At 38.9% G+C, this 12,741-nt stretch overlaps 1 protein-coding gene across 1 annotated transcript in view; it reads right to left on the bottom strand.

Moving 5' to 3' along the window:
• The window catches only part of SCUBE1 (signal peptide, CUB domain and EGF like domain containing 1), a 226,743-nt gene that overhangs the window by 20,498 nt on the left and 193,504 nt on the right, over nucleotides 1–12,741 (bottom strand). Inside the window, exons 9-10 of the mRNA XM_083366376.1 lie at nucleotides 5,158–5,274; nucleotides 2,508–2,630 (exon numbers count right to left, since the gene is read on the bottom strand). Of these exons, the coding sequence (XP_083222502.1) occupies nucleotides 2,508–2,630; nucleotides 5,158–5,274 (240 nt within the window). The remainder of the gene's footprint in view (nucleotides 1–2,507; nucleotides 2,631–5,157; nucleotides 5,275–12,741) is intronic.

Raw genomic sequence — 12,741 nt, 5'->3', positions numbered from 1 at the left:
TCCACAGCATTTCCTCGATCCATTAATTTAGTCATTTTATCAAAGAAAGCAATAAAGTTTGTTTGGCATGATCTGTTTTTAACAAACCCATGCTGGCTTCCACTAACTGCCTTGTTCATTTCATAATCACAAACTGTGATTATCTTTAATTTTATTATTTATGGTTCGTTGCACTCTGGATTTGGCATTTTTATCTACCTATCAAGTTCTTTGCAAGGACCTAGAATAGACAGTTGTGGATGTTTGATGGTGTTAGATGTATTGTCATAGGATGTGAGCTGCTCCAAGTAAAGGTGACTTTTGCAATTGAATGATAGTGATTTTGTCAAAGCTGATGGTGTTCAAGGGGTGCTCCAATTGTTTTAAGATTGCACCCAGGGTACTTATTACTATTGGTATTATCTTTGCTTTATTTTGTCACAGCCGTTCTGTATCTTTTTATTTTGTTATATTCTCTAGTTCTTTCTCTTCTCTTCTGCTGTGTCTATATTCAGACTTTCTTTTGTTTTTTATATTGATAATGGTTAAGTCTGGGGTATTATATGGCAGGTGCCTGTCTGTTCGATTTCTAAAATCCCAGAATACTTTAGCTTCTTCATTTCCTATGACTTTTTCTATTTGATGATTCCACCAGTTCTTGCTTGTAGACAAATGATATTGCAGATATTTTAGTGCACCATTGTTGCTACTTTGTCATGCCACTGTTTGTAGTCAGTCTGTGCAATCTCCTTGCAGTAGCTAACCAGGTGGTCCACTATTTCTTCAGCTACTTTGCAGAGGCAGCACTTTTATTTACATTTTTATTTTATTACATATTTTATTTGGGTTTTTAAAAAACAGTCTATTGAAAAGTCACATATTAATAATTGTCAGAGATGGCATGGGAATACTTTATGAAATTTGATAGGTATGAGAAACAAAATAATTCAAAGTGAAATAACAACCTATGGATTAAAGATATATTCTAAATGCCATGGCATTACAGGTAGTCCTCGACTTACAACAGTTCATTTAGTGACCATTCAAAGTTACAACAGCACTGAAAAATGTGACTTATGACCATTTTTCACAGTTAAGATCTTTGCAGCATCCCCATGATCAGGTGATCAAAATTCAGATGCTTGGCAATTGGTTCATGCTTATGACCGTTGCTGTGTCCCAAGATCATGTGATCCCCTGTTGCAACTTCTGACAAGCAAAGTCAATTGGAAAACCAGATTCACTTAACAACCTGGGTTACTAACTTACCAACTGCCGTGATTCACTTAACAACTATGGCAAGGAAGGTGTAAAATGGGGCAAAATTCATTTAACAAATGTCCCACTTAATAGAAATTTTGGGCTCAACTGTGGTCATAAGTTGAAGACTACCTGTATTATCCATTGTGTTTGGGGAAAAAAGGGGGTCACTCCAGTAGTAACTGTGGAGAGGCCGGTACTTCCACTGCAGGAGCAGGTTCTTCACGTGAGGATCCTGAGATTCATAGCAACGGATGGACAGAAAAATGGAGTCTGTAGCTGTCCTAAGGGAGCTTTTTCCACTTAAGCTGCTCTTTCCTGAAGAAGCATACCCCATTATCTCTCATCCTTCTCACCTATGGGTTAGATCCCTTCAATTTGCTATACAAAGGGCAGCTGTAAAATCTGCAGTTGGTGTCAAATGCTCATTGGAGGACAAGAATCACTATTCACACACCATGTAGATACCATGTAGGCCTCTAACATACAATTCAAAGTGCTGACCTAGATAGCTTGACATTGAGGTACTGCCTGGGCCAGGGGTAGGCAACCTTGGCTCTTTTATGACTCGTGGACTTCATCTCCCAGAATTCCTGAGCCAGCAAGGTTGCCTACCCCTGGCCTGGACTATTTATTTCAAGTAGATCCTACCAATCCAGATAGAGTAGAGGTAGTTAACGGGTAGTTGGTACTTCACCAACATGAGATCTAGGCCAAAGCGACAAACTCCTGGTTTTCATCAAGGGCAGCCACCTAATGGAACAGACTCCCCCTCCAAAATTTGAGTGTTCCATCTCTACAGAACTTTAGAAAAGCCTTAAAATCAGAGTTGTTTAGATTTGTATTTGTTTAAGAACTATCATCAAAACACTTACATTTTTTCATTTGTAATTCCCAACATGACTTGAAAGATTATTGTTTTTGTATTATTAGTATATTACTAATGTTATGCTTATTTTTGGTTGACGACTCACACCACTTGGGAACTGGTACTATGTAAAAATTAATACATAATAAAACTGAAATCAGTTACTTTTACCTCCTTTGGAGAAAATGCTCACTATGAAGGAAATGTGATTAAGAATTAAATGAAAGGGAAGGAAGAATTTGTGCAACAAAGGAAAGAGAAATGCAGAAAGTCCCTCTCACAATATACCATAAATACTGAATGGGTACAATATTAGGCTTGAAAAATAAAAATTATTTACTCAAGACATTCATGCAACAAGCGAAAGAATGGAAAATGTCTATTACACAGTGTTACTTACCAACACAATCTTTCTTATTCCAGTGTAATTTTTTTCCAGATGGACATAAACACTCATAAGCTCCCACAGTATTAAGGCATCCATATTCACAGCTTCCATTGTTGATGCTACATTCATCCACATCTAAAGATATATTTAAATTTGATAGCATTGCCTTGTAAGGCTTTGTTTCCATTTGCATGAACGATATTTAAAAAAATACTACATTGTATTTTAATATTGAATAATACTAAATGCAATGTTTTATATCAATGTTCACTGTTCCTAAAAAAAAATCCCCCCAAATCTCCACAACTAGTATTCAGATAGCAGACAATCTGGAAATCCTGGAAAGGGTATAGAGTAGAACAGTGTTTCTCAACGTTGGCAGCTTGAAAATATGTGGACTTCAACTCCCCAAACTCCCAGAAAAAGCATGCTGGTTGGGGAATCCTGGGAGTTGAAGTCCACATATCGTCAAAGCTGACTAGCTTGAGAAGCATTAGACTAGACCAGGGGTAGGCAACCTCGGCTCTTTTATGACTCATGGACTTCAACTCCCAGAATTCCAGAGTCAGCTATGCTGACTCAGGAATTCTGGGAGTTGAAGTCCATGAGTCATAAAAGAGCCGAGGTTGCCTACCCCTGGACTAGACTGTAAAGTAAAGTAAAGTACTATAAATTCACCCTAAAAAACCTCACCATAGGAGAAAGTGATGGCCAAGCACTTCCTATATTGTTGTCAAGAAAAATCACTTGGGAGACTTTCACTTCAGCAAAACAAATGGCTAGCTACAATTCAATTTAATAGTTGTAGTTATTTCTCCCATCCTACGCTATCCTCAACCTTGGCAATAACCGTTTCATCGTTTAGTTCATATTTACAAGTTGTCTCTATGACAATTTAGACTGGTTTAAAACTACCTTGTGTCATATGTCCCCTTACAGAATTAAACTCTTTATATTGTAATTCTCTATAGAGTGAGAGTGTCTTCTGCAGAGTCATAGAGAAGGCCTTCTCAGCTGCTGTCCCCTTCTGGAATACTGTCATCCTGGAAATCAGGTTGAATGTTACTCTCCTGAGATTTTTTTTCTTAAAAAAAAAACACTGAAGACCTAGGTTTTCCAGCATACTTTTAGGGTTGGAGATGTAGTCTGATAATTCCTACAGAAAGGGAGTGTGATTTAAGTTGGGAGGTCTGTACATTTATGTAATAAACAGCCCTAGCAAATAAATAAAATCCTTTATGAGGTTGCTGAATACACATCAAACAGTTTCAGGCAATCTCAATGGGGTTTTAACACATTACAATTGTCAATTGATAATACACTTGTAATCTGTCTCTGTATCTGTATAACTATCCTGCTTTCCCATTCTTCCCATTCTAAAATAAAACCTTTATCAGCCTAGCCGCTCTACGCATCTGATAAAGAGAGCTGCCTAATAATTTAGGCCTTTTAATAAAATGCGTTAACCCAATTTTTTTGGGAACGCCAATAATTCTTCATCAGAAATTCAAGCCCTTTTAGATGAAAATTATGAGAGATAAAGGCAGTCCTCAACCTAGCTTAACATGACAATGGCATTGTGTCTCTTTCAAACATATAAATCTGAGGCATGTTGGTTTCTCCATTTTTATTCCTTTTCTAGGTTCCTCCGCTGACTAGTCTTGGGGACCATTTGAGTTGATTGTTTGGGTAGGGCATGAATTATGGAATTTATTGAGAATATTATCTTGTTCATTAATCATCATCATCATCATCACAGGATATAAATAATTCTGGAAAAAAGATTGCTGGGACAAATAAATTATTATGCAGAAAGCAAACAATTCTGACATTTAGGAGCCTTGGTGGAGCAGTGGGCTAATGCCTCCTTAAGTAACACCAGCTGCCTGCAATTAGTGCAGGTTCGCATCCCACCAGGCTCAAGGTTGACTCAGCCTTCCATCCTTCTGAGGTAGGTAAAATGAGGACCCAGATTGTTGGGGGCAATTAAGCTGACTTTGTAATAATGCCGCTTGGGGTGTGTGTGAAAGCCCTAATAAGCAGGCATATACATAGAATGAAGGCTATTGCTAAGCACATTGGCTTGTGCTTAAATTGTAAGCCGCCCTGAGACTTCGGAGAAGGGCGGGATATAAATGGGATTAAAAAAAATTAATCTGTGGAAAACATGATCAATAAAAATGATAAATGCAAACTAGATTAACGATTACTAGAGCTACACAGGGAAGGGAAGGGAAAATGTATTTTGGAGTGCATGGGGGTTTGCAGGCAGCAATTCTACCCACTATAACCAAAAGCATCTCTTCCTGGGATTGTGGCAGCCACATAATCGGAGCTGCTTAAGGAGTAACTCTGCTCTTCGTAGCACTCTTTTTCTTCTGTATTTGAATCACAGCCACTACAATTTTAGCAGCCATTTACATGAAAAACGATCTTTTTAGGAACAATTGACCAAACTTTAAAATGCTGAATAACTACCGCTAAGAAATCTACAAATACGAGTAACGTTCTCTCATTTTAAAATTAGATTTTCTTTTGTCTTTACGTATTTTAAGATTCTTTGCCTATTTCAAAATCTGCCTTCTTGGTAATGCAGTTTTGACAACACTGCTTTATGAAAGAATTTCATGCAAAAAGTATAAAAAAGAGTCAATCTTCCAACCTCCGCAATGTGTCATTCCATATAATGTATAACCGTTGTGACATAAGCATTCAAAACTTCCAGGATAGTTGATACAGGTATGATCACAGGTCCTTTCAAATGAACATTCGTCTATATCTTGGGAGAGAAGAAGAAGTAGTATAAGAAGTTGTAAATTTAAACCAACACACATATTGAAAATATCCATGTTTCTTAATAGCCTGTCATAAGTTATGGTTAACAGTTGTCAAGCTATGAACAAAACATACAGTACAAGCTTTGATTTTCTGCAAGCAGAAGCTATGTGCCACCCACATGGAACAAACGGTCCACATGCAATGGCATAGATTTCTGTATTTTCTTTCCCGGAGATTATTTCCATTAAAATGTCACTTAAGGCAGCTGCTTGGGTAAAAAAGAGGACCAAACTGGTGTTTAAAATATGAGTTGAAATGTCATATTCAGCTGTAGTGTTCATTTTGACCACAGAGAGTCACCACTGAATCTCTATCTTGTATCAAACCAGAAATTAACTTTGCAATCTGGGATTTCAGTTTCCTTAAATTTATTTTTTGGATGGTTTAACAAGAAAATAGCCCTCACTAAGATAATAGTTAAACTTTTAAAAATTTGTGACGCTTATCGTTGTATATAATGTTCTTTTTCTAAGCCCGCAAAATGTTTCGCACCCATTCTCATTCTTGAGATAGTTAAAACAACAGATAATTTCAATGGATATATTACTATGTGCAGTTCCCCTTTTGGGGAGAGCCCATAGTCACTTTGGGAGATGCTTTTTTTCAATTTGCACCCAAATGTTCTGAGTAAAGAAGGTGCCATCTGAAAATATGAAAAAAAATCTTTGGTTCTGATTTGAATTTTATAAAAATAGATGAAGTCGTGGATGAGCAACCTAAGGACTGTGGTGGCTCAAAGCTTCCAAATCTATTTTGTGACCCTCAGATTGAAGACAATAGGGGAAAAAAATGATTTCTTGGCACTTTTTCCCATCATGCTTAAATGTGTTAATCTTTAGATGATTTTCCCTAAATGGAGTGAGATCAAAAAAGAAGACAATCCTGGCTTTACCCACCTGTGTTAATCACCCCAAACACTGGCTAACTTCCTGTACCACCTTCTCCTCCCAAATGTCAGGTGCACTGGAAGACAGCCTAGTGCTAATAATACTTTAATCTCTCTTTCTAAACAGAATGCCCAAAAGATACAAGAAGAACGGGTTATTAACTGTTTCTTTGAGAGGCCATGTGTAAATATATACCTATTGAATCTATGCCTATGAGAGCTTTTCTTTCTAATAGATATTTTCTAAAATTCTGGGGTGGCTTATTTGAAGTCAGAGCCACTCCAGATGGAGCTGGCAAGATTTAACTTCACCCTTCCTACCCCATCCATTTCCTATATCACTGCTGGACCCTGGGAAGCAAAATGGAGTTCCTAGAGGGGCCCATTTTTGTGGGGCTACCTTAGGACGTTTTTCTGATCTTGGAGAAGGCAGTTCTACTTACACAACAGGGTTGATGGGAGGGGGGGATTAGTGTGGGTCTGAAACAAGAGGAGTTTGGGATTAAAATTACATTTCCCCCCCACCCCCCAAAATCCTCTTGTTGCTTTGGTTTTGGTGTTTCACATAATATGCCCCTGTGTACTTATATTTTATGATCCCGAGAATATTAAACCAGAATGACCTAAAAACAATCAAAGCCATTTTATATACTCCAAAGTGATCCTTCTTTTCTAGGTAATCCTGGCTTTCTTTCCCTTTCTTTTAGACCAGGGGTGTCAAACTCAATTTCATTGAGGGCAGGGCTTTTTTTCTCATAGAACGCTCAGAACGGAGTTCCGGCACCTTTTTTGGATGGAACCTTGTAGGGTAGGGCAAGGCGGGTTGTATGACATGTGTGAGTTCCGGCACCTTTTTCTTTTACAAAAAAAAGCACTGATTGAGGGCCACATCAGCATTGCGGTTGCCCTCAAGGGGCCGGGTGGGTATGGCCAGGGTGGGCGTGGCCTACTGGGTGGGCGTAGCTAGAGTGCGTATGGCCTACTGGGTGGGCGTGGCCAGCTCTACATCGTTCGCGTCAAGGGTGCCTATGGGGGCCTGGGCAGGAGTGGGACAGATCTGAGGGTCTCTGGCAGAAGGAGGGTCTCTGGGCCAGGGCCAAGGCAGTGGGGGCCGTTCCCTCACTGTTTCCAGGATGGCTTCGCGGGCCACATGAAACCACTTTGCGGGTCAGATCTGGCCCCCGGGCCTTGTGTTTGACATGTCTGTTTTAGACTTTAAATGCCCACAACTCCATAAACTCTTTGAGCTTTAGTAAAATCTGTTGCTAGGCTATGGTCAAGCTTCCACATTTCCTGCAATCTTTCTCTATAGACTCCCCAGTCTGATGTGGAATTCAGCACTTTGTATAGAAAAGAGAAAGGTATTTCCCTACCTTAGTCTACAGGGAAAAAAACATATTAGGAGATAAAGAAATGACTCTGAAATCTATCCAAGAATCCATTCTCTTAATCAACTTCTGATTTCAACCATTTGTTTGATTCCTGCAGGAACTGTTCTTTTTTAAAAAAAACATATCCTCAAATTCTTAGCCCTATTCAAGATCAGCAAACAATAGTTGCAAGCAGTGCTTTCTTTGTAAAAAAAAAAAAAAAAGAAGGTCTCGGAACTCATGGACAGCTCTAGCTCCATTTGAAAGCCCTTTACAGAGCCGGGGGGGGGGAAAGAAGAAACCGCTTTAGGGAGCTTTAGGGATCTTCCCAGGCGCCGATCACTCAATTGGAAAAGGTCTGTCTCTTCTCTGCCGCGGTGCCTGCTGCCGCTCCGATCTGAGGCCAGGGGACGCGTTCACAACCCCCCCCCATAGCCATGGATCCCGGCTCCGGAGGCCTGAAAAAGACCTCTGCCACTTGTATCTATGGCCATGGAGTGATTTTGTGCCCCCCCTCCCCCCGCTGCCCAATCTGGGCTCCAGAGGCCTTTTCCAAGTCTCTGGAGCCTGAATCCATGGCTGCAGAGAAATTTTGTGGGCCCCCCCCCAGCGGCCTGATCTGGGCTCCGGAAGTCTTTTCCAGGCCTCCAGAACCCGGATTGGCTGTGGGGGAGGGGTGAGAAATCACTCTGCAGGCATAGATCCAGGTGGCAGAGGCCTTTTCTAGGCCTCCAGAGCCCGGATCAGGTTGCTGGGGGTCCGCAAAATCACTTTGCAGCATACTTGTACTCGCACTGGCAGCTTAGAAGGAAATGGTTCTTCCGTTCAAAAAAAGGTGCCGGAATGCCGTTCTATGACAAAAAAAACCCATGGTTGCAAGTAGAATGAGAAGATGCACTTCACACAAATCCTCAGACTAAGGTTTGGCAGTTGTACCTTTGCTTGTACTTTTCCCCTTATTTGGAGCAAAATGAAACTGAGCAACATGCATTTTCTAACATAGAAAGTATACAGCTATAGTGAAAAGAGGTGAAGCTCAAATATATGTTGTAAGCTATCCAGAGTTGCTTAAAATGATGAAAGCCAACTCTTCTTCAGCCTCATCTTTCTCTCTAATGAGAATCTTTCTTAATGAGGACTAAACTATCTCTGCTATCTTTATTAGCAATGATAGAACATATTAGCAGAAATTGCTTGTTTGGAAAACTTAAAATCAAAATACTGAGAAAATCAGGGAGAAGCATGGCAACTGCACAAATGTCACCATTTTCTTCTTCAGTCTTCCTTAATGTAAAGTTGAATTCATAGCTGTGGGGATTTATGACTATAAAATTAATACATATATTTTAGATTATGAAAAGCCATCAGTGTTATATGTTCTTAAAGATGATTAAGATGTTAATTTGGAATCCTTCTTTCAAATACAGAATTTACAATCTTCTGTTGCCAGAAATTTTCCAAATTTTATTGTGAACCCACAATTTTTGTGGCCATCCTTTGCCTTTCTTGGAGACAGAGTGAATCAGGTAGATTGTGAAGCATATATACCCTGTGCAGTGGTGGGCTTCAGCCAGTTTGCACCACTTTGGCAGAACCGGTAGCTAATTTTTTGTTGCCCAGGCCCAGAACAGACTTCCGGAAGCGACATCCACACAGAGAACCGGTTGTTCACATATTTGAATCCCACCACTGACCCTGTGCTCTAGTAGAGATACTCCAAACCCAGCCACTAAGATTTTTTTCAAATAAGAGGATTTGTGTGAGTTTAAATAAAATGAGTCTTCAACATCTTTTTTTGTTTGGATGTACAGTAAACCTTCTCCCCTATTTTTGTAAAAGCACCCTGTGCAATCTTTTGAGTGGTGCCCACTAGCTGCCCTCCTCCTTGGCTTGAGAAGATTACAACCATCCGACAGTCTTCATCACATTTCCACCAAAATGAAAGAGGTATGTTCAGTAATTCTTTTTTCTGCCAAATTCCACATCTTCATACAGACATATTTTCTCTAATAAGATCTCAGAATATTTTCACCTACAACTAGAAGACATGAAGATCATAATTTTTTGGTTGAACGTTCCAGGATGAATAATTCATTAGCCTTGTAATAAAAATAAAGATTTTCTAATGAGAAGCGGAGTCTTCTCTCTGGTGAAGTGTTAACTGTTTCTCATCTCCCATTTAAAAGGTCAGAATGAAAAATGGTTGTTGGTCTTAAATCGCCTCCTAGACTGTTAGCTTAGTTAAATGGTTGACTAGAACCCCGCTATTAAGGCAGTGGTGGGATTCAGGCAGTTCGCACCACTTCAGAAGAACCGGTAGCTAATTTTTTGTTGCCCAGGCCCAGAATGGACTTCCGGAAGTAGCATCTACAGAGAGAACCGGTTGTTCACATATTTGAATCCCACCACTGTATCAAGGTATCTTTTCTTATGTTGCCGTCATGGAGATCAAATCCATTTCAGTTATACATCAGTTTGTCATCTCCGAATATTGCTAACCAGAGGGAGAAAAAGCTTGAGTGTCAAATCAACCTTGAAAGGAAGAAATACAATTCCAAAGTCTTTTTATTGTTAGAAAGAAATTATTCAGACATATTAAAATATTCATTTCTTCAAAGGGGTTTGAGGAGCACAAGATTTGTGAGACCTAAGGCTAGGAATAATATCTATAAATATAAGCCTGGCAGACTAGATCAGCGGCAGAAGGGTGAAAAGAATGCAAATATTGCAGGTGGGTTATACTTTCTAAAATATTTAAATGGTTTAGACAAATCATCCTGCTATTCTGTGAAATTTATTTGTTTTCCAATGTATGCAAAATTAGTTCTGTTTTATAGGTTACCTTGGGAGAGTTTGCAGTTGAGAAGTGGCATACTTTTAAATAAATAGCCCTCTTCATTCAAGGAGCAGTCCCAGGAGGGCTACACCAAATCTATGCCCCGTGGCTTTTGAGTCTGGAAGCAATGTGTTTATAAATTCAAGAAACGTATTTTCCATCAAATAGAATTAAAATAAACAGTAGCATTTCACAGGAAATAACAATCTACATTGTATTTTGAGAAAATGCAATTAAAACTTTCTGATTCTAACTGGGGTGATGAAAAAGCCAAAAAGAAGCTTGGCACACGGTTTTTCAGCAACACTGAAAAATGTCACACACACCCCTCTAGCTATTTGAAAAACAAAAGCCCTATAAAAGACTTCTAAATTAAGTCTTGATGAGTAACCTCAAACCGCTCTTGCTTCTTCTACTAAAAACAAACACTAGGTCATTTTGCCAGCAAAGAAAGAAAGGAAATATGGTGATTCATACTTTGCTGATTGCTTCCTCCCTTCCTCCCTTATTCACCAATTATCCTGCTGAAAATCATGACAAGACTAAATCCATAAATCACCTGTTTCTGCTAGTAAGATACTAACAGTACAGTTTTTATCAGTCAACCCTAAGCACATATATCCCACAGCGAGAATGACATTTGTTATTCATCACCACAGCATATTGTAGTAATGACAAATATGCAGAGATTTCTACAGCTTTCTTGCCCTTTTCCCAGGCAAATTCTAAGGGCCAGAAGAGGGCACTTCCATGATTTACAAAGAAAGGGAGTGAGATTATTATGGGCTCTTTTTCTGTGCATTGCCCCCCTCTGGAATTTAGAATGATGACCTGACCGCTTGAGCAACTGTCTGTTCTTAGATACTATTAACCAGTGCTTTTTTTGTAAAAGAAAAAGGTGCCGGAACTCACACATGTCATACAACTCGCCTTGCCTACCCTACAAGGTTCCATCCAAAAAAGGTGCCGGAACTCCATTCTGAGCGTTCTATGACACAAAAAGCCCTGCTATTAACATGATAAAATCTTCGTGACACTTCCCTATTTTAGGCATGAAAGCCCTTTTGGAGAAGGAAAGAAATATTTTTTTTACATGAATAGATATTCCAAACAAATCAGACAAATAAAATTATTAGTCACTTCCCACAGACGTCTCTGTATTTTAAAATAGGACCCGAGTTTCAGTTCCAGCATCTCAGGTCTATTGATTTTTGTCATTTTCTCTTTTATCACCCCTATTTAGCATCCATAATGTCCTCGTGCTTTACGTCTACACTTAAAAGATTAAAAGACAATTAAAAACTACTATCTTTAGGTCTGTACACATAAATATTATTCACTTGATGAAAGGAGAAGGCTTTTAGTTGCCAGTGTCACTTCCTGGTCTATGATATTTTCATTTCTTGACTAATCCCTCAATCCCCTAGGTGTGGATTTTTGGTAATTCGTGATACTAACAGGATATGTTCAGCCCTGTTTTAATTTTGAGAACAGTAGATAGCAGATGTGTGAGCCCTAGTGGAAAATAATGGAAATGTGGAAAAATGGAAAATATGGAAAATAATACTGGCAAATAGCTGCAGTCAGGGCTGTCTCCTGAAGCTCAGATGTTCACTGGGAACAAACTATAAAAATATACAGGAGAAGATTGCTGGGAATGTGTAGGTGGGTGGATGGCAGAAGTTCTGAGGGTGAAAAACAAGGAAAAAAACCTCTGGTGTGGTTACCCAACTATAATTTTTTCCTAGTTTTGTTTGCATGGACTATATTGTGTGTGTGTGTGTGTGTGTGTGTGTGTGTGTGTGTATTGCTTTGTTTGTTTTTCTGAACATCACTAGTTTGGCATCTGGCACAGGTATATTTTATTCTTGAAAGGAGCACATATAAGTTTATCGTTTATAAATTATGTCGCTTACTGCTGATATTCAGCTCTCTCTGTCTCAATCTTGCTCTCAGCCTGCTTTCCTTTGATACACCCTCCATAGAATGGATAATGGAGTATTACATGGGAGTTGTTTTGGCATATCTACTTTTTTTTATTTCAAACAATTTTATCAAGAAGTCAATACCAGCTCCAAAAAAATAGAAACAAACAACAACAACCAAGAACAAATTAAGAAAGGGTGTGTATGAAAAAAGTAAAAAAGTAAAAAGTAATTAAAAAAGAAGTAACTAATTAATTAAAAACCTATTTCCTGTATGCCCTCAACTTATGATTGGTTGCTTAGCAATCATTCAAAGTTACAATGGACACCAAAAAAAGCTATTTACGACCTGGATTTGAAGTTCCAACAACTACCCTTGCAATCATATGAC

This window comes from Vipera ursinii (assembly GCF_947247035.1).
Source record: "Vipera ursinii genome assembly, chromosome: 6".
NCBI lineage: Eukaryota > Metazoa > Chordata > Lepidosauria > Squamata > Viperidae > Vipera > Vipera ursinii.
The sequence above is the reverse complement of the archived record's forward strand: the minus strand, read 5'-3'. Positions and strand labels throughout refer to the sequence as shown.